The sequence below is a fragment of the Amia ocellicauda genome, chromosome 18, assembly GCF_036373705.1.
Source record: "Amia ocellicauda isolate fAmiCal2 chromosome 18, fAmiCal2.hap1, whole genome shotgun sequence".
Lineage (NCBI taxonomy): Eukaryota > Metazoa > Chordata > Actinopteri > Amiiformes > Amiidae > Amia > Amia ocellicauda.
In genome coordinates, this window is record NC_089867.1 from 17,666,505 (window position 1) to 17,688,896 (window position 22,392).

A 22,392-nucleotide genomic window follows, 5' to 3' on the forward strand; every position below is an offset into this window, starting at 1 on the left:
CCTACTCCCAGCAATAAATCTTCCAATTCTGCAGCCTTCCCCCATTCTCTGTACTGCCATCCTCAGATGTGAGTGGGATGATCCACTCAATCTGGCCACAGCTCTAAAACTGGGATTCTGGGACTGATCGAGGCACCTGACTAAGAGGTCAATGCAGCTGTTAAACCCTTTATAGAAATAGGAAATAATCCAACTATGCGAAAGATTTTCCTCATAACCATTTCCTATCACCTTTAATTTACCAGATTTCTCTTTTGTCTGGTGTTCTCCTAGATGAGTAATCCTGCGGGCCTCCCCTCTCTCCACAGGGGATGATCTAAGAAACCAGGCTGCAGGGCTGTGGCTTTTCCCATGGTTCCCTCGACATGTCACTGTTTACTCCCGTTTACCCCAGGCTCTTAAGCAGAGTCAGTGAGGACAGGGTGTGAGGTCTAGGTCATGTGAACTGCAACTCTTTTCCCATGTTCTACTTGTTGACAGTTTCTGCGGACACCGATATTTAACAGCATCAAAATGTTGCAAAAACGAGAATAAAAACTGAACATACTGTAATTGTGTGATTGAAAACCTTTCACCTCATGTTTGCAACCATTGCATTTGGTATTAAAACACTCCTTACTGGGACCCAGCCCAAGAGATAGTGTTTATATAGTTTTCAACACAAACTGTCTCAGCCAAATGTTCATACGGAGAGGCACTAAGAAAGTAAACAGGGCAGCTATAAATCCCATTATGTAATCAATACATTTCACTTCAGAGGAATGTCCTTCCACACCAACACAGCCCAATTGGTTTGTCCCACAACAGAGGTTTTAAGCACTTCGATGGGAATAGAAAAGTGATTGCAGAAGGGTGGGGGAGGCTTGTGGTCCAGACTCAGGCCTGGGCAGACCCATTGTAGAAGCAGCAGCTGTCTCAGTGCAGTTTATACAAGCATGTTCTCACGTTTCAGCTATTTCACATCAGAATGCAATAAATACAAGCACATTTGTGACCGCTGAAGGGAGTAGGTTTTTAATTCGCCACACATACAGCAACACTAGAGCTGCTCAGATAGGACACATTGCACACACAGTACTGTACAGTATAGACTTTGCTCTTTACTAAAATAGATTATATCAGGAGACTGACTATCACGATGACTCACACAGGAAAACTAGGATCTCTCAGACGATACAAAAATAATACACATACTGAGGGACTAAGCCTATCGAGAAGCCAAAGCCTGGGGGGCAGTAGACTGCACACAGGGGTGGTGGGGTGGTGGGAAGGGTAGTTCCTTGCGATGGCTTTAAGGACTTGGACCTTGGGCGTCCATGTGACCCCTTCCAGCAGCCCCTCTGTCCAGGAACAGGTGAACTATAGTGTGCGTGCACATGTATGTGGATGAGTGTGAACAGGAGGGATTGAACAGTAAGGCCGGTGGAAGCACTCTTCAGTTGATGAGAGGGTTCCTGAAGTTCTTGCCTGCGAAACGAGCTGCATCTCCCAGCTCCTCTTCAATCCTGTCAAAAGGAGATAAGACACTTTATGCATTGTGTGTGCAGATGATGGATAAAAACAAGTATATGAAAATATATAAAGCATACATCATCCATTGTGAAACCATGGGGACCGTTAGAGAAGTCTAGTTACTTTAACAAGTCCGTTTCAGAAATGTATCTGGGTGCAAGAATATGGAACAAGGTGGAGGAATACAAGGAGAATTCGGGTCAGGTAACTTTACAGCTAGAAGTCGGGTCACTCTTAAATGCATAAAATTGCTGCAGTGAAGCTCCTGTGTAAAAGCAGACTCCTCACCTGAGAATCTGGTTGTACTTGGCCAGGCGCTCTGATCGGCAGGGAGCTCCGGTCTTGATCTGTGGGAAGAGAGCGCAGTGTTGAGCGAGACTGAACACACATTTTCTGCTTCATGGCGACAATTCCCCCAACGCACCAGACCTGGGATCAAAACGCTCAGCAGGTTAGGTGTGCCGGGTATATAAAAGGTGTGAATAGTCCACATACCTGACCAGTGCAGAGTCCCACTACCAGGTCAGCAATGAAGGTGTCCTCGGTCTCCCCGGAGCGGTGACTGACCATCACCCCCCAGCCGCTGGACTGCGCCATCTTGCAGCTGCACAGGAGAGTGAGAACAGAGGACGCCATTAGCTTCTACAAACTCGGCACAAGAAGCATGTCTCTGGCAAAATCAGATGCAACACTAGAACAGGCTGGTACATTGTTTTGATTGTGTGAGGCAGTACATAAGGGCTTGCACAAAAGGCAGACTAGTGCAACCCAGGGATCCCCAAAATGAAACTCACGCCTGCAGTGACTCGGTGACGGAGCCGATCTGGTTGACCTTCAGCAGCAGGCAGTTACAGGCCTTCTCTGTCACGGCCTTGGAGATGCGCTTGGGGTTGGTCACTGTCAGATCGTCACCCACCACCTGGATGGAGGTGCTGCCGGTGAAATTGGACCAAGCTGCCCAGTCATCCTGGTCAAATGGATCTTCGATAGAGACCACTGTGCCAAAAGGGGGAAGAATTTTTAAAAACATTTTAAAAATACAAATGGGGTGTGAAGCCTGCAGCCTTAATGAACTGGACAGCCAGCAGGCAAGACCCGGACCTTAGCAAGGGGCTCTTGTGGTATTTTAGCAAGGAAAAAGGAATGAGGGGCAGCCAAGGAGTTCAGCGAGGGGTTTTAGACTGACACCCCCAGGTATCAACAGCAGTGTTAGGATTAGTATTGACTTGGTCCACATACCTGGGTAGTCCTTGACAAAGCCCTTGTACAGGTCAGCCAGTTGGTCGGGGGTGATGTAGCGGCTGGGGTCATCGGGGGACTTGAAGTCCAGGTCGTACTTGCCGTCCTTATAGAACTCTGAGGCAGCCACGTCCATCCCAATCACGATCTTGTCGGTGTAGCCAGCCTTGGCGATGGCATTCTTCAGGAGTTCCAGGGCTGGGAGGGAGGGAATGGGAGAATACATGCGTTAGAATAGGAGGCTCTAATATCAGGCATCCATCAAGAAAAGGGTTTCAGTTTTTATTCCTGGAGGGCCCACACCAGCCACCCACTGCCACTCCATACACCCATTTGGTCATGGGCCTCACCATCCACTTCACTGCACATGTTTAAAGACTCCCACACGAGTTAGATCTCGGTGCTTTTCAGCACCAGTCATCCTGGAGGAAGTCAGCGGCCAAGTACATTACAGTGCACTATCCCAGCATGCTCTCAGAAGCACGTGAAAGCAAGGAACCCGTCAGGAAGTTAAACTCTTGTCCCTTGACTTTCTATGCAAAAAAAGCTACAAAGCAGTTTTTTGAAGGATTGAGGCCTAGGCAGTGGGTTGCTTGCCCTGCTCTTCTGTGGGGGCTACAGTTGCGTTTGGCAGCCCTTAGCATGCAGCTGCTGGTTTGCTCTTGCAGTTTCAGCAACTCCCCCAGGCAGCTGGGTCGTAGTTCAGCTAATTCAGTGGCTACCAGTCAAATACAGTTAGCGGTATCAAGTTAGGAGACCTTAATTTGGAAGCCATCTGCTTCCCTGGAACTGCATTCTCAGGCCTCTGCATGACAGCCATGTGAAAACAAGACCTGGGCTGCAGGGCTGGGAACCACTCCATGGCAAGGGTGCAGGGTGTGCAGTGTGGTAAAAATGTAGGAAATGAAATTAAACCTCAATGCAGTTAAATTAAGGGGGGGGTTCCTTCCAAGTTAAGAAACTGGTTATATTAAGATAAAACAATCTTAACAGGAAACTCACAGAAACCAGCACTTTCATGACTGGTCTGCAGCTTTGACTGAAACCCCGTTTGACAGACTCTAGGGGCTGTTAGTCTCCACACAGGGTCAAGGAAACCCCCCCCCCCCCCCCCACAGAGATGCTGTCATGTTTCGGGAAATGCGATCCTGCCCTAACTTTAGCACTTTAGCCATGAGGAGGGGGGGGGGGGGGATTGGCCTGGCTCACCTTCCTTGTTCTCCAGGATGTTGGGAGCAAAGCCACCCTCGTCTCCCACGTTGGTGGCGTCCTTGCCATACTTCGCCTTGATGACGTCCTTCAGGGTGTGGTAGATCTCGGCCCCGATGCGCATGGCCTCCTTGAAGCTGCTCGCGCCCACAGGCAGGATCATGAACTCCTGCATTGCCAGCTTGTTGCCAGCATGGGAGCCGCCATTGATCACGTTAAAAGCCTTTGGAAAAATAAACAAGCATTTTGGAATCAGGAAGCCAGTTTGCATCAGTTGTCATTTTTTAATGGAGGTTTTCATTTTTGTTGCTGTATGATCTTTTAAAAAGGTGCATCTTTTTAAGTGTATCCAGCAGTGTTGCTCATTGGAGCTGCGCACATCAAGTGTATGTGTATTAAAGTAGTCCGACGCACTTAAAATCCAGTAACAGGAACTGCAATATAAATGGGTTCTAACAAATACAAACAAGAGATTGGTCACAGAGGAGCAACATCAAAACCACAGTAGGAAAATTAATTGAAGAGGGACTTACAGGAACTGGGAGGATGACTTCTGGATTTCCAGCCAAATCGGCAATGTGGCGGTACAGGGGGACACCTTTCTCCGCAGCACCAGCCTTGCACACAGCCAGAGACACACCCAGGATAGCATTGGCACCAAACTTGGCTAAAAATTAAGTCAAATGCGTCACACATGTGCCGATTAAATGCCTTCTTTTTAAGGGCTTTGGCATGCTTCTACAATTTGCAGACAAAATAAAAATAGATGACAACTGCACATCTCATGCACATGCAAAAGTATTTCTCTTGTTGGATAAGTCAATAAAATCGTACATTTGTTCTCTGTGCCATCCATGGCAATCATCAGTTTGTCAATCTTCTCTTGCTCGATGACAGACACATTCTGAAAATGAAAAAAAGGAATAAAATTACATTAATGCAAACAGCATTGCAGCCCTGAAGTGTGATACAATCTGGATAGGCTCATACTTAAAAATATTCTCTCTGGGCCTTGCCATTTAGTGACTGTGGAGTGGTGTGTGCATGATCATTTAGATTGAGCTCAATGGCATTTTCCAGATTCAGAAAAGGGTATAATGCTCACCCTTTTTAGAGGATACAGACTTGACCAAGTATGGTTACATGGTATGGTTATTGGGAAAATACATGAAAGGAACAAACCAGTAAACAAAAGTCTAGGGACTTAAATATAATTTCCTTCTAGTGCCCATATCTAAATCAAAACCCGCTTCAACAGACCCTAACAAATATTACATTTTTTTATTTTCTTGGGAGGGGATTGTGTTGTGCTTCAACATCTGGCAGTTTTAATTAATGCAAAACATCTGCCATGCAGTTAGACCAGAGGTTATGCAGTTTGTTGCACATGCAAAAACCTGTTACACATGAACCCCCCCCACCATAACTGAAGTGTCCAGAATTGTGTAGCTTACGTTTGTCATGTAAATAAAATAAAATCCAGTGTAAAGTGCAACAGGTTTGATTTGGGTTAAGAGAAAAGCTTGCCTCCATTTTAGATTTAATATATATATTTATGTATTTCTATTGACCTTTAACATCATCCATCTATAGGTTTCAGTTGCATGTTTTCTGTTCATCAGTTTAAGCCAATAAACCAGTTAATGTTATGAGGTTCTGGACTTACTCAAATACCCTGCTCTTCAACCAGTCTGCTGTTGGGTGACTGACTTGCAGAAAAAGATGCCGAATTGGATGTAAATATTCTGCCATTGCATCTTGCAAGAGGACTAAACATTTGGCATAACTTAACACTTACAACACACATTTCAAAGTGGTTAGTTCAAACAATAAATGTTCCTACCTGGCTAACCAGTGCAGGTGCAATTGTTTTATTGATATGCTCAACAGCTTTTAAGACACCTGCAAGGAACAAGCAAATCAATCACTGATCCACAAAATAGACACTCATGCATTGCAGGCACGATTAGACGATCACAGCACACCTTTTGCCAAGGAGAATTGTTTAGTGCTATACATACGAAAACGGAACAAAATTAATGGGAATGCATGATGTAAGCGATTTGATTAAGTATGATCATTGTGTGAAAACCAAACAAAAAGTGATCGTCTATAAATGCCTGCTTGAAAGGTTAGTGGTCAAAACTTTTTTCATGCATTTGTGAATTATTGCAACATTCTGTTCAGTTATTTTCCAACTCTCCGCCGCACACTTGTTAATTACCTGATTACACAAAGCTGGTCCCAAGAACTCATTAACATATTTAACAGCTCTGCCCACCCCTGACAGAAGGGAAGAGAAAGATGAACGCCAGTAAAGAGGGAAGTAGAGAGCCAGGGGCAGAAAATCAAGTTACAGGAAAGTACAGAGAGCCCTGCCACATCCCACAGTGAACAAAAACAAAAGACAAAAAGGAAAGGCTGTGAAATGTTCAGGGCCAAAACAATTTTAAATAAAAGCAAGACTGAAACGATGCACAGATGGTTATGAGGAGTTAAATATATGACCTTTAAGTTGAGCCTAGTAGCAAGTTTAAAACCTCACTCAAAGAGCTCCAACTCTGGATACAAATACAAACTACCTTGCTAGTTTAACAACAGAAGAAACCTCTGAAGGAGTTTGCCAAAGCTTACAGAAGCAGAGTAATTTAGTCTCATTAAAGACATTAATAGAAAAGCATTTCAAGAACCATGGATGGCATTATAGTTTTGGACTCTTAAGGCTTGCGTGTTCTATACTAAAGTCCAGCCAATGTCAACTAGGACTTTTAGAAAGCCACTGCAGAATACAAATACGCATTTCAACAGAAATAAGGAATGGGCCAAACAAGCTGAATGTTAACTGGCAGGAGAGAGAGAGAGAGAGATTTATAGTTTGCGATGTTTTCCATTTAGACAGCTAATTTCAGCTGCTATATGGAGTGTTACACAAATAGGGCCCATTACAGGTGACATTACACACCTTTCCCCATGTAACGGGTCTTGTCCTTGTCACGGAGTTCCAGAGCCTCGTAGATTCCCGTAGAAGCACCGCTGGGAACTGCAGCTCTGAAAAGACCTGGAAAGATGAAAATGCAAACGGAAGCATGAATAAAGAACTATTAAGAGATGTACAGCTCTGGGGAGAGAAAAAAAAAAAAAAAAAGAGACCACTTAACATTGATTTCTGAGCTTGAAGTGGTCTCAATTTTTTCCAGAGCTGTAGATGTATAAAAAGGACTATGCCATTCTATAGACTCAGGGAAAGTGAAGAGACTAATTCACAGCACAGGGAAGAAAAACTTCCATCATAAGTTACACTATTTAAACCCCTTAAGCAAGTGGGTATGCTTGGCAGGAGCTAGCTACCTTCCACACACCTGACCATGAAAATTGTTTGAGCCCCAGACCAACTAGTTGGTAACCTGGAGATGAGGGCAAGCTGCTGCCAAGTGTTTCTACAGCACCCCTTCCATTTGGAATCATGTACGAGTTGACCAAGTCATTGAAGGAACAATAGTGTCAGACCGTGCACAAGTGCTACAGCTGGAGTAGAAGGAAATTCCACATTAGTAAACATGCATACACTGATGCGCAGGAAAAATATATACAAGAGCAACTAAGCCACACAAACACGCGTGCATACAAGTACATTAATTGACCCATTTAATTCAACCATGCGTCAACCATCACAGTCTTAATATTCATTCACTGTGTTCAGATACCCAAGAGGCTGTTGGTTCTAGGTGTCAGGCCAGTGAATAAGTGTGATTTCAATGCTTGAACAGACTTCTTTAGAGAATTAACCTCTGATCTGATATAAAAGGAATTCCTTCCGCAAGGAAACCATTCCCTGTTGGGATGCCTACCTTTGGAAAAAGGCAGCGTTTTATCTTTTAAAAAAGCTTTGGGAAAATAATTCCACAGTTAGTACTGGGATTATTTCATAAAGCGAGGACAATGCTCAGGATTAGTTTTCAATTCAGTGATGGAACAGAATGGGAATATTGAAGTAAGCCTATATCTGGAGGCTATTCAATTACATTGGCACACTAAACCATTAATGAGATGGACAGGCTGCTCCTGCTCCTTAACATCTTCCTATTTGAAAACATTGGACAAGTTTGCGAATTTATGACTTGGCTCAATATACCATTAGCATAGGACATTTTTAGTATTTTAATCTGCAACAAAACCCCAGCATAGTGCATTACAACACTTGGAAATTTTCCTGAAATACATTTAAAAATGTAATTTTACATTAAAAAAAAAAAAAAAAAATTGTATAATCTCCCACAAAGTGAAAAAGCAGGAATAATAATAAAAAAAACACTATTAAACTATTATTTTAATGCTGCTGTGCCAACATGGAAGAAGGGGGGGCAGTAGTATGAAAGTTCGTTACCAGACTCTGCCAAGGGTTATGCAAAACCTGACTGTAAAGGCCTATTATATCAGGTTGAACTGGCCTCATGCACCCTCTGTTCTAACAATCCTTTGTTGTGTACAGCTGAACAGGCTGCCAAAACAAGCCTGGCAGACTGAAGGAACCGAGGCGCTGCACAGACAAAAGCCCTGACATGCTGGACCCACAAATGGGTACGTGACTTCACTCCCTAGCAACCAGTCGGGCAAAGCAAACAAATGAAGCTCTGAACAAGCGCTGCTCTCCTCTGAGACTCGGAACTGCTGCCCTGAATTCCACACACTGTATAACAATTAAGCCTTTCACTTAATTTAGTCTTAGTCTCATTTGCAGAGATCTTAACGGGAGCTTTATTAATGAAAAAAAAAAACAAAAACAATTTTAATTGGTTGCTTCCTCAATACCGTGGCAGAGATGTAACAAAACAATTCTTCCAGTATTTCGTACGAACTAGTGTGACATTAATTAATCTTAATTATGAATTTAGGCAGCCATGTTAAGAACCCTAAAAACTTTCAGTGGCCTGTAAAGAGAAGGGAAAAAAAAGTCCTTCATAAAGCATGCTGGAATCTGAAAGCACAGCGGAACTGAACACAGCAAGCCTCGTTAACTATACAAAGGCCAAATCGACTGTAATTCAGAATAAAACAGTACATTTTACATCAGGCAAAAGTTTAAATGTTAATTTACCTGTTATCACAACACAATCACCTACAGGAGTTTGTCGACAAGTACTTGGTCTGCTTGATTTTGTATCTTTAACAAAAGCTTAGAAATTAAAATTATTCAATTGCCTAAAATTTCACTAGCCAAAGAAATAAAAAATAAATTGGGGAAAAAAGGCATTAAACAGCCCTTGTGGATTTCAGTTAAAAATAGCTTTTCCTCAGGCTAAAGCTCAATTTTAAATTTGGCGGCTTCCATGCAGAGAACACGTCAGTGTAGAAAGATCCTCACCCTCTTAATGTATCTGGAGAAAGACTGGCTCTGGTATCTGGCTCCTCTTCAAAAACAATTATTCACCTCAAAGTCCCACTGTGAATAATTATAGCATCTTGTTTCCATCTGAGGAGCGTAGCCTTACACAAACTATTTTTATTAAATCAATGACTCAATCCCTCGTTTCCCTGGCCTGTTGTATACTTTCCAAAAGCATTCGAAGCCCCAAGTAAAAGAACAGGCTTTGACGTTTTGGAAGTCTGTTGCCATATCCAGTGTCCAGGTCTCTATTGTTCTGGGGCTTTGGACTTTGTCAGTCTGTCAGGTCATCTTCAGACCAGTGATATCAGTCTGCTCTAAGTGCTGTTGATCTCCATTCAAATAACTTCACTTTAATCAGGTAGCTGAACCACCGTATAGTTGTCTATGATGTTTGTGAGAATGGGGAAAACTAATCTCCCACAAATTGCATCTTGAATTACTCATTCAAAGAACAAGCCTGGATTCTCTGGGTTAAGAACAGTGGTCTCCATCTCTGGTCCTGGAGAGACCCTATCCAGCAGGTTTTTGTGGTCACCCTTCTATCACCAATTTATAAAAAAAACAGAAGTATTTAATTCTGAACAATTAAGCAGGTGGTTTGTTAAATTCAATAATTTTGAAAACATTGGCACAGTCCTCTGAATACCTTCAGCCTCTCAAGGCAAGAATACCCTTAGTTGGGTTGCTTAATAACTCCCTACGTGTTCCCAGTATTTAGAAATTGGTGATTTAGTGTGAACTATAAGATGGTGGACTGGGGCTCTCCAGGACCAGGGTTGGAGACTACTGGTGTAGAACATGGCCGGCTGCATGCAAGTTTGCTGAAGTGGAAAAACATCCCCCCCAATGCACACTTGCAGTTTCACCTCTGTACTACAATAACCTCAAATAAAAATGACCTTTGTGCGTTTAGTAGAGTCTACAATGTTTACCGATGCTGCGTAAGAGTCTGCCCACATTTTAAATGTTCATGGTCTTCATTGAATTTGAACATTAAACAGCATAATGGTCAGGATTGTCATACACATTTCCCAGTCTATGATTGTACGATTACAATTTTAAAAAAGCTAAGGAAACAGTTTGGCACTTGAGAGCAGCAATAATATTTAGGTCTCAAATGCTGCATAAGAGCCACTGGACTTTCACCACTCCTGGACCGTTCTGTGGATTTTTTTTTTTTTTTAAACAAACAGATGTTGATTTTGTCTATTATTGGCTTACCTTTCTTGGTGTAGAGGTCGACTTCCACAGTGGGATTTCCACGGGAGTCAAATATCTCCCGAGCAGTGATCGACAGAATGGACATGATAGTTCTGTAAGAAAATGGAGGTATCGTCTGAATTAATAGCTCAATGAAAAAGGAAAAGAGGTAGTCAGAGCAAAGCTGAAATGAGACAGTCTTCAATTTCACAATCAGTATAGATGTCCAGAGCGTATTTTTGAAGGTTAGAAATCTGACAAGGCAAACTGAGCATATAAAGCATTGTAAGGGTTTTTAATACCACACGGGCAAAAAAACAAAAAAAACAAACAAAGGCTACTAGTACAACACAGGAAGCCCTGGAATTAACATTCCCAAATTGCTCTCGGCTTGTACGTGTGGGAGCTCACAGGGAGGAGTGTTAGATGGCAAACCCATTTACCCCCCATCCTTTTCTAGTGTGAAAGTGTAGCAAAACAATTGTCAATCTGGCGACAATCTGATCAATTCTAACAGGTGGCCATTGAGGGGACTATTTCAAGTCCTGCTGTATCTGATGACTGCTGCCAATAAATCTCCCCCCCCCCCCCCATCCCCATGCAAATCAAGCAGGATGGGGGTTTCCTTGAAGATCAGCAGTTTAAAGTGAAAGCCATGTCTGTTGACATTGTCATCGTCATAGTTGCCCTTTCCCTGGTATTACAGGCCTGTTTTCCTGTCATTAGCCAACAATACCGTCACATGTCTTAAATAGCGCAGGAACTACAGTCCAAACAAGCGAGACTGCCCCAGTGGTATTCAAGGCATATTTTGACTGCATAGAATCAGTTCATTCCAAGTTGTAACCGAGTACGGTTTTGGTTAAGTAACTAACTAGCGTTTGTGGATACCAGAAAGCCAAAGATTCTCATTGCATGGCACTAAACAGTCTACCATTTTGCAAACTTCAAGCTCCAGTAAAAGTGGTACTTGGAAAATTTAAGAGGTGTTCTTTCTGCTTCACATGTTGTATTAACAGACAAGAGACTGTAGCCTGTATATGCTGCAATGGATCAAACTACGATTATAGACCAGGATGCATAGCAGTCACTCACACCCAGGTATTAAGGGCAGTGAGCTTCAATGATAAAAGCCTGCCTGGTCTGTTGATTGGATGCTCTGCACAACAGCCACAACCATATCAATTAAAGCAGGAGCAATGGAAAAGCCTGTGACCTAAATCCAGAGGACAACACAAACCTGCTTCTGGCTATATAAGGCAGGGGGGTGATGCAGACCATCCTACACCAATACAGCATGTGACCTGCCCTCATCTGCACTGTAGTCCGAGCCTCCCATTTTAACTGGAACCTTAAATTCATTGAATTCAATTACGTTCAGTTAAGGGGAAATGGGAGGGGGAGAAATCAATACCTATTTGTAGTTTACAAGTTTCAGATATTTTGGCAACAGGTATATAAAATGTATACATATTGTAATGTCACCTTATTCTTTATTGAACCATGCCATCAAGGTCAAGGTTAAATATGATAATGCAGTTGTGCATTAGCACTGCTCTACTAGAATGCATTTCCATTTGCTAGGTACTGCTCTCAATATTGGGCTACCTGGGTGTGCCACTGCAGCGCTATAATGTGTGCATTGCCACTGTATACAGTCTGGTAAATGTAATGTTATCTAACAGCAAGGTGAATGCCATAGGTAACGTGAATAATAGTAAAACATGAAAGACCTGCCACCACAAACAATACTGACTGGAATTATACATAGAATAGCCCTCCATGAGCAGGAATGATTCCAGAGAGGGATGGGACACTTCCGAGTGGTCATTCTAGAATCCAGGGACAGCAGCACGAGGATACCAGGCCTCGGGGATAATTGGATTGGAATGACTTAATCCTGCAACCCACCCCCAGCAACTCGCACTGTCACGGATTATATCATTACACGGGAATCTTCCGTGAGAGAGGGGGGGAAATGCAGCTTGGAGGTGGTTTGCAGTGAGGGGGGTTATGAAATACAGACTTTCGACTTTGCATTCTAATATTAAGTCTCTTTCAGGGGGGAGTTGACTTTCAGCAATACTGTGGTTAAGGCTAGAAGGATTTCCCCACCCAACCTGCCTGTTGCTTGTTCGGTACAAAATTATTTTTCCCTTAAAATTGTATGCAAGCCACCGATTTGCGTCTTAGGCGCAAATGTAACGTCACACCAGGATCTGAAGCTGCAGCAAGAAATGGCTTCCAGCGTTTCGATTAATTTCCGTATTCGTTTTAAATCATGTATAAGTTACTCTTGCGTACTAACCCTACACCGTGCGAGCTTTAAATGTCATTTAACGCATGTTAGAGTAAAGGATAGAGTAAAAAAAAAAAAAAAAGTGTGCCTTTCCGGAGGTGGAGATCAGAGACGTCCTGCCCATTTAATCCGATTTAAAAAATACATAATGGATAACTGCTATTTAAAAGGGCATTCGTTGTATTTCTACATGTTAGTTATGTTTTAAACGTTTTAATCTACTCGAAACTGCAATCGAACTGATCGAACGCTATAGAATTTACATAATTTTCAGTTATCGATATTGAAACAAGGTTATGTATTGTACATGGTTAGTGACAGTAAAAGACAGCAAACCTGGTCTATTTGGAGATGGGCCGTTTGGAAATGCATACCTACCCACTGATAAAATCAGTTTCAAATGGTTGAACTTGAACTTGATACCACGCAGTTAAATTACACCACTGCAGTACAGTCGTCACATTCTTGTAGCGCAGACTTCCGCAGTTCTGCACAGATCTGCGCTTTTCTTGTAACATCATTGGTTCACAGGTGCAGATCTGTGCAGAACTGCGGAAATCTGTGCTGCACGGACGTGACTAACGCGTCTAGCGAAATGGCAATGCGCTGGACACGGACATTACGCCTTCCCTTCCAAAAGGACAGGCCTCCCGTGATTTCCAACACAATAAAAGGCAGCGTTAACATGCAAACATACACAACGTCATTAAAACGGCACGCTATTCTAAGGCACAGATCGCAGGAACTTGACACCCGTGTCTAGCTCCCCAACGTTGAGAAGAGGGTTTAAAAATACATTCAGCTGCAGATGCACGTCGGCGACACAGACAGTGAAAATGATTGGCGATGGTTATACACGCGAAACTTCTAATATGGTTGCAAAACAGATACACATCAGAAGCGAGAGAATCTGAATCGCCCATGTTGGCAGTTCCCTAAAAGTGAACCAAATCAAATGGTGCATTTTTTTTTTTTACAAATGATTGTTCGGTTTATTTAAAACAAACACAAAAAGGTATTTGTGGCGTTTGTGGCGCTCACCTGGTTCAGCGAGGTGCGGGCCGGGAAGGTAAGGTGAGGCAAGGACAGCTCGCTCTCTCTCTCCGCGCGGACAGACGCGGCGGCGCTCGCGCTGGCCCATATCCCCGGGACGCGGCCGCGCGCACGGCCTCCTCGCAGCCTGATTGGCTGAGCCGGGCTCACGCGACGCGCAGAGAGGCGCGCTGCAGGCAGATGCGGATGTTATCTGTCAACCACATTAACCAATGACGAACGGGTCGTAGCGGACTAGCACCAGTCTCAGTTTATTTTTTATTTCATTTATTTGTGGTGGAGGGTTAGTATTGTATTTACTGTACTATATCTCTGTGTCACTAACTGTGAAGAGCCTTCCCTGTTTAGGGCTAGGCTGCCTGGGAGCCGCCTGCAGTGGAGGACGTGACCGAGAAGGATGTAGGAAAACGCAGTGCGAGTACGTGCGGGGAATCAGCAAGCTTTTCCGTGCTTCACCGCGGCGTCATTTGACAGGCAGAGCTGGGAGCAGACATTATTCGAGATTTCCAGTTTTGACTCATTGAAGTCAATTACACAGACTCACAGAAAGAGAGCCATTCATCCCGTGAAGGATGAGTGATACAGTTGCATCCTGCCCTCTGATTGTTCAGTGCATTACTGAATGCAGAAAGCCCCTACCACCACCTGCTCCCTTTACATGCTCATCATTATTAGCTTAAGTGTTGATAATGCAATGGTTGGCGAATCTGGAGTTCATTATGTTCAAATGCAATTAATTTACAGCATGTTGCATGTGTCAAGGCTTCTATTTTAGTCAACAGGCATGGATGCCACAAAATGCGTGGGTAAAAAGTGTTGCACAGGCGTCACATATTTATTTAAAAATGAACATCCCAATCTGTTCTCTATGTTACATTATATGTTTATTTTATTTCCCATGCTATTGACCCATTTGTCTGTGTATCTAATGATGTATGTGGCAAACGCACACATTTCACAAAACTGAACGACTGATGTGTGCTGTGGGAGGACAAGGAAGTGGGGAGAACAGTGTTAAGACATCTTAGGAATTGCAGCATCAGTTCAATTTCTGAGTCATTTTTTTCCCCAACGGTTGACAGACACTGCGTAACCAATAGATGCAGTAGGCCATCAGTCGGGAACCACAGAGACGGCTCTATGTTTGGCTGAAGTTATCCTAACCACTACCCAAAAAGACTGCCCTTGACAATGATGAAACCCATAGCACGCAGGCCTCAGTGTAGAACTCTATTGTGTGCTCTAATGATAATTCAGTGGAACCCCTTTAGTGATTCAATTTTTAGATGTTTTAATACTTTTTCTTATAGAAGACTCGTTTTAGAACTCCTTTCCAGACTTACTTCAGTAAGGGCTCTGTCTATGTAGAGATTATTGTATCTAGTGATCAACAGGTTGTTACTTTTGCTTCTGCACACTACTGATTGGTAAAGAACACCACCAAAACACCTTCCCTTTCATGCACATCAGAAACAGAACAAACTTTGTAATGCACAGACACAGACTTGTGCATGTTACTCCTGTAATAAAAATTCAAAGATATGGCACCAAAACGGTATTTATGCTCCTGGCACGATGGTTATTGGAGCTGCAGGAATAATGCAAGCAGCTGGCCTCTCTTTCACTGTCCAGCTGAGGACTAGTGGTGCACAGTAGTGCAGCAGTAATTGACACATTGCGGGAAGCTCACCAGCTCTGCCTCGCTCTGAGTAATTTCAAACGTTGTTCATCAGATTACACCTGAGCATGTTGCACAGCACCCACAGGTTTGTGTCCGACTTTGGCCACTCTGAACCCCGCCAGCAGCATTATTTGCACTGTTGAGTTAAACCTGGATACCACAGAATCCCTGCCTTACTCGAGAGGTTAGATGGTCCAAAGGCTGGTTAGCAGGAGATTTGAGATTGAAGCCCTGGCTCTGGCACTAAACCTGCTGTGTGGAACCTGGAGTAACCCTTCCTTTAACTGACAGACAAGACATGGTCTTCAGAAATTTAATGTGTACAATAATGAATTATACTCCAGCCTTTTGCCTATTTTAGGTGGAGCTTGTCTCCCTCCTCATTTGCAAGCATTAAGAAATAATGTAGTATAATCTTATGACTGTTCTGCAGGCCCTAGCCTCCAACTGTCTGAGTAAGGATCTCTCTACCTCTGTAAATGAGAGGGGACCTGAGTAGCAAAGGCTGAAGGAAACACAGGAATTGTGTTAGAAAAAGTCCTGCTCTTTTCTGCTTTTGCAAGATGAATCAATGTTTCTGTGAGGGGAGTTATCAGGAGTTCATTAGCACCTTGTGTTGTAAAGTAAGTACATTATGCAAGACTGGAATACAAGAGAGAAGGAGGTGCTACTGAAAGGGAAATTGAACAAAAAATTAATGCAACAATCTTTACATTTCCTGAGTACCAGTGAGCCAAGCATCCTGTTACTCAATATTTGTGTGCTGAATATTTGAAGTTATCATTCATATAGGTTTGTATTCTAAGGTTGGAACCCAGTAAATCCATGCAAACACAAAAAAGGTATAAGGAAATTTTAACAATGAGGAATAAATTATGATCTCTTACACACTAGGAGATAAGTCTTCTGCCCCATTGTGTCTCTTCTGTTTGGAGGAGCTCCCCCCCCCAAAGGTAAATGTGCAGCAGAAATGTGTTATGGCACAAAGGCTAGTAATGACAAGGTACATACATCTGTATTACATACAACACGTGGCAGTTAAACAGACATTAATGGAAGGTCTTCTGTGAAAGATGAAAAAAACCCAGCCAAAAGCACTTTAAAGAAATACACTGGGTTAACTTAATATGACTTAAAAAAAAACCCATACACTTTGATTTAAGAGGTGAGAAAAGAAAATCTACTTATTCATTCACTGATTTTCACATTTCCCTGCTTCTGACTGATGAATAATGATCCCTAGTAGTAATTCCTCCCCCTGCGGCACTGTTTCCACAGCGAGGGCCTGTCCCTCTGTGTACTGACTCACTCTGTGGCTTGTGGGAGGAGGCATCAGTCATAGCCATGGCAGCTAGAGCAGTGCAGAACAGAGCATCAGCAATGGCTGACAGTCCCAGTGACCTTGAGAGCCAATGACACAGGAGGGCTCCACCTGGAGGCGAATAGCAACAGCAGCAAGAAGATACGCTTTGAAATGTGTCGCATCAGATCACATCGCTGATGACGTGTTCAGTGTCTTCCCTGGCTCCCTGCTGTGTCCTGACAGGTTTCTGACAAGCAGGCAGGTCTGAAGCGTTCTGTACATGCAGGGCCTTTTTTGGTTGTTTGTTTCTACCTCTGATAAAGGAAGTCGAGCAAGTTTTCTAGTGCAGTGTAACACATCCTGTGTCTGTTATAGTGAACCTTCTGTGTTCTTTCCACAAATGAAGGAATATGACAGTAAGTTTTACATCTGCAGCAAAATAGACTACTATTCTTGTAAAATAAGAACAGTAGTGTATTTTGTATTGCCTTGAATTTATTGTCCATTTATTCTATTCTATTGAAGAAAACATTTTAAAGCAGAAAGGCATTTGTGATCCACCCACTCTTGATTGAAACGTGGTCCAGTATTGACACCTCTTTGCTGTATTGGATACAATACAAGGCCCAATAGAGTGATGTTCGCCCACAGCTCTCATTATGTAAATGTGGAATCCAACCCAGGCATTACATGTCTGTCCTTTATGTGTCACACCAGCTGCTCGAGATAAATCTCAAGGTGTCGGCCCCTGTTTAGGTAAAGGAGGTATTCTGTAACATGTATCTTATCGAAGGTAAGGTTGTACCCCCACCCCCTCCTCATGTCACCTGATAATTCATGTGTCTGCTGCATTCTCCATTAAAACACATTAAAATTACATGGTCCAAGTCCAACATACCAAATTGAGCTAAACCTCAACTGCCTAATCTATTATCCAGTCAAGGACATTAATCAAAATGCTTAGCCTAAACTCATAACAATTACCTGAAGCAATGCAGGAATCAATTGACAGGGGCCTGCCTTTGAGGTGAAGTGAGAACCTGGGAACACCAACATGTTAGTATGATCTTAGAGAGCTCAGACCTGCGTGAACTCTACCCCAGAAACGAATTGCTTAATTGCAGCATGTACTGAAATAAATGTGTCTAAAATGACTACTGCTTCCCAGCACTTTAGCCTCTATGCATTTGAAGTTGCCAGTAAAATCTGTATGCTCTCTGCAGGAATAGAAGGGAAAACTTTACTATACCACACTATACTTTGCTGTATTTTTACCACAGTACACCACACTACAATCTTGTAGGGAACAAAAGTGTCACATCCTCATATTTGGTCCAAAAAACAGATGAATTACTCTTGGAGCTATTTCCATTATAAGATCAATAATCAATCAATCAATAATAATAATATTTAAAAAAAATCAGGAATGGCCCATTCCTACTTGGAAGTTATGTCATACACTATGATTTGTAATCTGCTGATCATAAATTGGTCTTGTGCAGCTCCACACTCCCTGCTGCAGGTGACAAGGAGAATCGCAGCTGTAGAAACTTCTACAACCAATAACGTAACTAACCTCACTAACAAACAGGGGTACCGTTTCCAGGCAAACTGTATTTGAAAGACATACATTCGATAATATAAACAGAATGTGCTATATAAATATATTCAAATATGCTTCGGATCTAATTTGCCATATATATAAAAGAATACTTAATAATAGTGAATTATCTTTTAAAAAGTATTTAAATCGTAGAGTTAAGGATCTATAGAATATAACACAACATGAGCTTAATTATTAGCTCATTTCTACAAACAGTTTAATTAACTATTGTAAAGTGTTCAAATCTAGATTTGCACCACCGCATGCTGATTTACCCTCGGTCAGGCACATCAAACACAATGCACCCCAATCCAAAATCAATTTCCATTAATCAACAATGGCCAAGGTGCAGGAGACATAGACAGGACATAAACAATGCTCTCTGGGATTAGGGGGTAGGGGGCATACATACACAAAAATGTGCTCTACTTTATTTAAAAGAGAGAGAGAAAAGCTGATTGGTTCTCAAATAAAGAAATACATAAGAATAAACTTAAAATGTACATACAAAATTGCCTACCACTGCCAACTTTCTGTTGTTGTTGTTATTGTCAAAAACAATTTAGTTCTGATCTGCATACATCATTGCAGCGCAAAAGGGAGTTTACACTTTGCATCACATCAATAGACTACCTATCCCTATTATAATCTTAATTCTTAAGTCGTTTTTTGTTATTTTTGGTTGTGCCAGGGAGTGCTCGGAAAAGACAAACATGATAAAAGTTAAATAATAAATAATTAAACATGTTCTAGCAGAATTACACAGCTCTCTATATCGAGAGACGCAGGTCAATCTCGGAAATTCAAACAAAGTCTTGTTTTCTAGTTTATAATGAGAGTTGGACAGATGGGCTTGGTGTGTCACACACTTTTATGAAAAGCAGGTGTGTCTTAGGTTTAAATAGGATGTGAAATTCAGCCCTAATGTGCCTTTAATAAAAACTATACAATTTGTGCTACTACACAGCTACTACTATAATATGAGCTAGTTATACAGGGACAGATAGTAAATAAAATAAATCATAAAATAAAACAAATATTTACAGGTAATATATTATTACCTCACTATTTGACTGCACTCTGTAGAAACCTGTCCCGCATATATATAAGGTTCCTTCATGTCATTGTAAACAATACATTAAAATAAGAGAGCAGGACAACAAGCAAATCAGGCCACTTTTCACATTCATAAGAATTCTCCAGGACCAGGGCTTCAGACCCCTCCAGCTGAACTGCAATACCATGTACCCAGGTTATGTGAAGGACTACGTGCTGAGCTGACACAGATATAGACTGATTGATTGATCAGCAATTAGAACAGCAACCCCCAACCCCCGAGCCACAGCCTCACACCACTACTGGAGCATACAGAAAAGCCTGATTTATATATGTATCTGTTGATAATGATTAAACACAAAACTCTTTAAGGTGGCTTATTGTAAAGTTTATAAACACAAAACTACATATCCATTATACTATTTTGAAACAGTTTATATCGGTGCATAACAAAGCCTGTTGGTTATCAAGCCTGTTATGCGTATCAGGATGTAACTATTTTTCTAATCTGATTTAGGCAAATAGGAATAAGTTGAGGATTCTTATTTTTACAGCTGATGGGCTGATTCATATCTCTTTTTCCTCTGTGCTTTGTTGAACAGGCTGAATCAGCTTTGGATTTTATGTTTGCTGATTAGTAAAGAGGAGTTAAATATGATAGTAACCTGCTCCTTGGACCCAATACCTACACAATTCTTGAAGGCTGTATTTAGTGACTTATCCATTGGCATTCTTAATATAATCAGTAATTCTCTGCCTACAGGACATTTCCAGCTGCCTTAAGACAGTCCTGGTGAAGCCTTTACTGAAAAAAAAACAACTAATTTACATAGTTCAGTCTTGACTAAGGCCTATTTCAAGTGTTCCTTTTTTAGCCAAAGTCCTTGAAAATTTAGTATTTAAATAAATGAATTGTATCTTGGAAAAGTTTCTCTCAGGGTTTAGATCATAGCACAGAGACTGCTTTGATCGAAGTGATTTATTTTTTGTGAAGATTCAAATACTATTTCTATTTTGGTCCTCTTTGACTAGTGCTGCATTCGATACTGAAGACCATGACATTTTAATTCATTGCTTTAAATAATGGATAGGCTTGCCTGGAACTGTTCTGGACTGGATTCGATCACACCTCCACAATAGACAGTATTTTGTTGCATTGGAAGATTCCCTCCGAGTTCTGTCCTGTGTTCTTTGCTATTCTCATATATGTGTTGTTTTTAGATGAGATTATTTGAATACATAGGGTGAACTTTAATTTTTATGAGGATGACACACAACTTTGTTAAACCAGGTGATAGTAATTCTATTCCAGTGCTTCACAAGTATTTTGCTGATATTAAAAATTGGATTGCATCTGCAATTTAACCAAAATACAATTAGTAATAGGTTATCAGCGACATATAAAGTTGACTAATATAGATGTGGGAAACCTGATCTCTAATGTGAAGTCTGTGGTTAAGAAATCTGGGGGTAATATTTGATTCTGATTTGAATATTATGTTAGATATATTACTAAAGTGTCCATTTATCATCTGAGAAGCATCGCTAAAATTAGAACATTTCTCTCCTTGTCTGAGGTATTGGTCCATGCTTTTATTTATTTATCTAGTTTGGATTGTAGTATGTGCTGTTTTCCAGGTATCACAAATCATGCTTTTTGCAGAATACAGTTTGTGCAGAATACAGCTGCTAGGGCAAAACTGAAAAACAGGCCCACATTACTCTGTGGACTGTTTTGGCTGCACTGGCTTCCACTACACTTTAGGATTGATTTTAAGATTATTTTCCAAAAATATAAAGCACTAACTGGAAAGGCCCCTTACCTTATTTAACTGAGCTACTAATTTAATCAGCCTCGTTTGTGTCCCCAGAGTGAGACACAAAAGAAAGAAGAGGCAGCCTATAGTTATAATGCTCCAAGACTGTGGCAGTCATTGCCATGTTTTATCACAGATTTACCCTCGTTGACTATGTTTATGCCAAGACTTAACACACATTTGTACAACAATGGCTTTCTGAAATTGACTGTTTTTAACACTACTGATGTTTCTTATATTTGTATTGTTCTCTGTATTTTATTCTTTGTATATTTATTCTCTATCTAACTGTATTTTAAATATTCAACTAATCTGATTCTCTTGTACAGCACTTCAAGCTGCTTTTAGTATGAAAGGTGCTATATACATACATTTTAATATTTATTATTATTATTATTATTATTATTATTTGACATGTTCCGTTTTAATTTTGTTCCACTGGCAAACCGGCAAAAATGTAGTTAAAGGAACGGATATGGACCATTGTGTGCAAATGAACGAACAAACAAACAAACAAACAATCATACTGAAGTAAACGGTTTGTTTTTCTTGTATATCAGTGTATGTTCCTGGATGTTTTCCCCAATCTGGTGAGGCCCTGCGGGAGGAAACATGAAAAGGGATTGTTAACCTCTGTAATGGAGCAGCCAGGCTATTAAATTCCATGTGCTCTGTTTGTGTGTAAGAGAGAGAGAGGACGAGACAGAGAGTTTGCGAGACAAAACATTTTAAGTTACCTTCCAGGGTGACCTGACCTTTCCAACTAAAAAAAATTAAAAACACTTATTTATGTACATATATATAGTTACACATGGGCAGCATGTATACCAAGCTTTGGCAATTCATAGAATTAATCAGCTGCTTCCTTCACAGTTCATCTGTTTGAGTTTTCATAAAATCTAAGATGCACAGACTTTAGGGTTACATATGAAAACCATTTGTTAACCAGGCAGGAAAATCAATACCAGATGGCCTGTGTTTATAAACTCGCACAGAGCCACTGACTGAAGGGCATCTCCACTTTGATTTTATAT

At 41.5% G+C, this 22,392-nt stretch overlaps 1 protein-coding gene across 2 annotated transcripts; it reads right to left on the reverse strand.

The window, feature by feature from the left end:
- Positions 1 to 998: 998 nt before the first annotated feature.
- eno1a (enolase 1a, (alpha)) lies at positions 999 to 13,994 on the reverse strand. 2 transcript variants are annotated; one of them, XM_066690517.1, is made up of 12 exons: positions 13,887 to 13,994; positions 10,568 to 10,659; positions 6,923 to 7,018; positions 5,804 to 5,862; positions 4,795 to 4,864; positions 4,494 to 4,627; positions 3,961 to 4,183; positions 2,752 to 2,949; positions 2,307 to 2,508; positions 2,008 to 2,116; positions 1,801 to 1,859; positions 999 to 1,505 (listed from the first exon to the last, which is right to left on the reverse strand). In XM_066690517.1, the coding sequence occupies exons 2-12, from the start codon at positions 10,650 to 10,652 to the stop codon at positions 1,436 to 1,438; spliced, it is 1,305 nt and encodes a 434-aa protein (XP_066546614.1). In that variant the 5' UTR covers positions 10,653 to 10,659; positions 13,887 to 13,994; the 3' UTR covers positions 999 to 1,435. The 2 variants fall into 2 exon arrangements, with proteins under 2 accessions (XP_066546614.1, XP_066546615.1); XM_066690518.1 differs by lacking the exon at positions 5,804 to 5,862 and adding an exon at positions 6,185 to 6,243.
- Between the last annotated feature and the right edge of the window lie 8,398 nt (positions 13,995 to 22,392).

Excerpts from the sequence above, each read along its gene's own strand:
- eno1a (XM_066690517.1), bottom strand. The coding sequence starts at position 10,652 with ATGTCCATTCTGTCGATCACTGCTCGGGAGATATTTGACTCCCGTGGA. Across the intron at positions 4,628-4,794 it reads GGATGGCACAGAGAACAAAT|CCAAGTTTGGTGCCAATGCT; the intron begins GTACGATTTTAT and ends CTTAATTTTTAG. Across the intron at positions 4,184-4,493 it reads AAGTCATCCTCCCAGTTCCT|GCTTTTAACGTGATCAATGG; the intron begins GTAAGTCCCTCT and ends ATTTTTCCAAAG.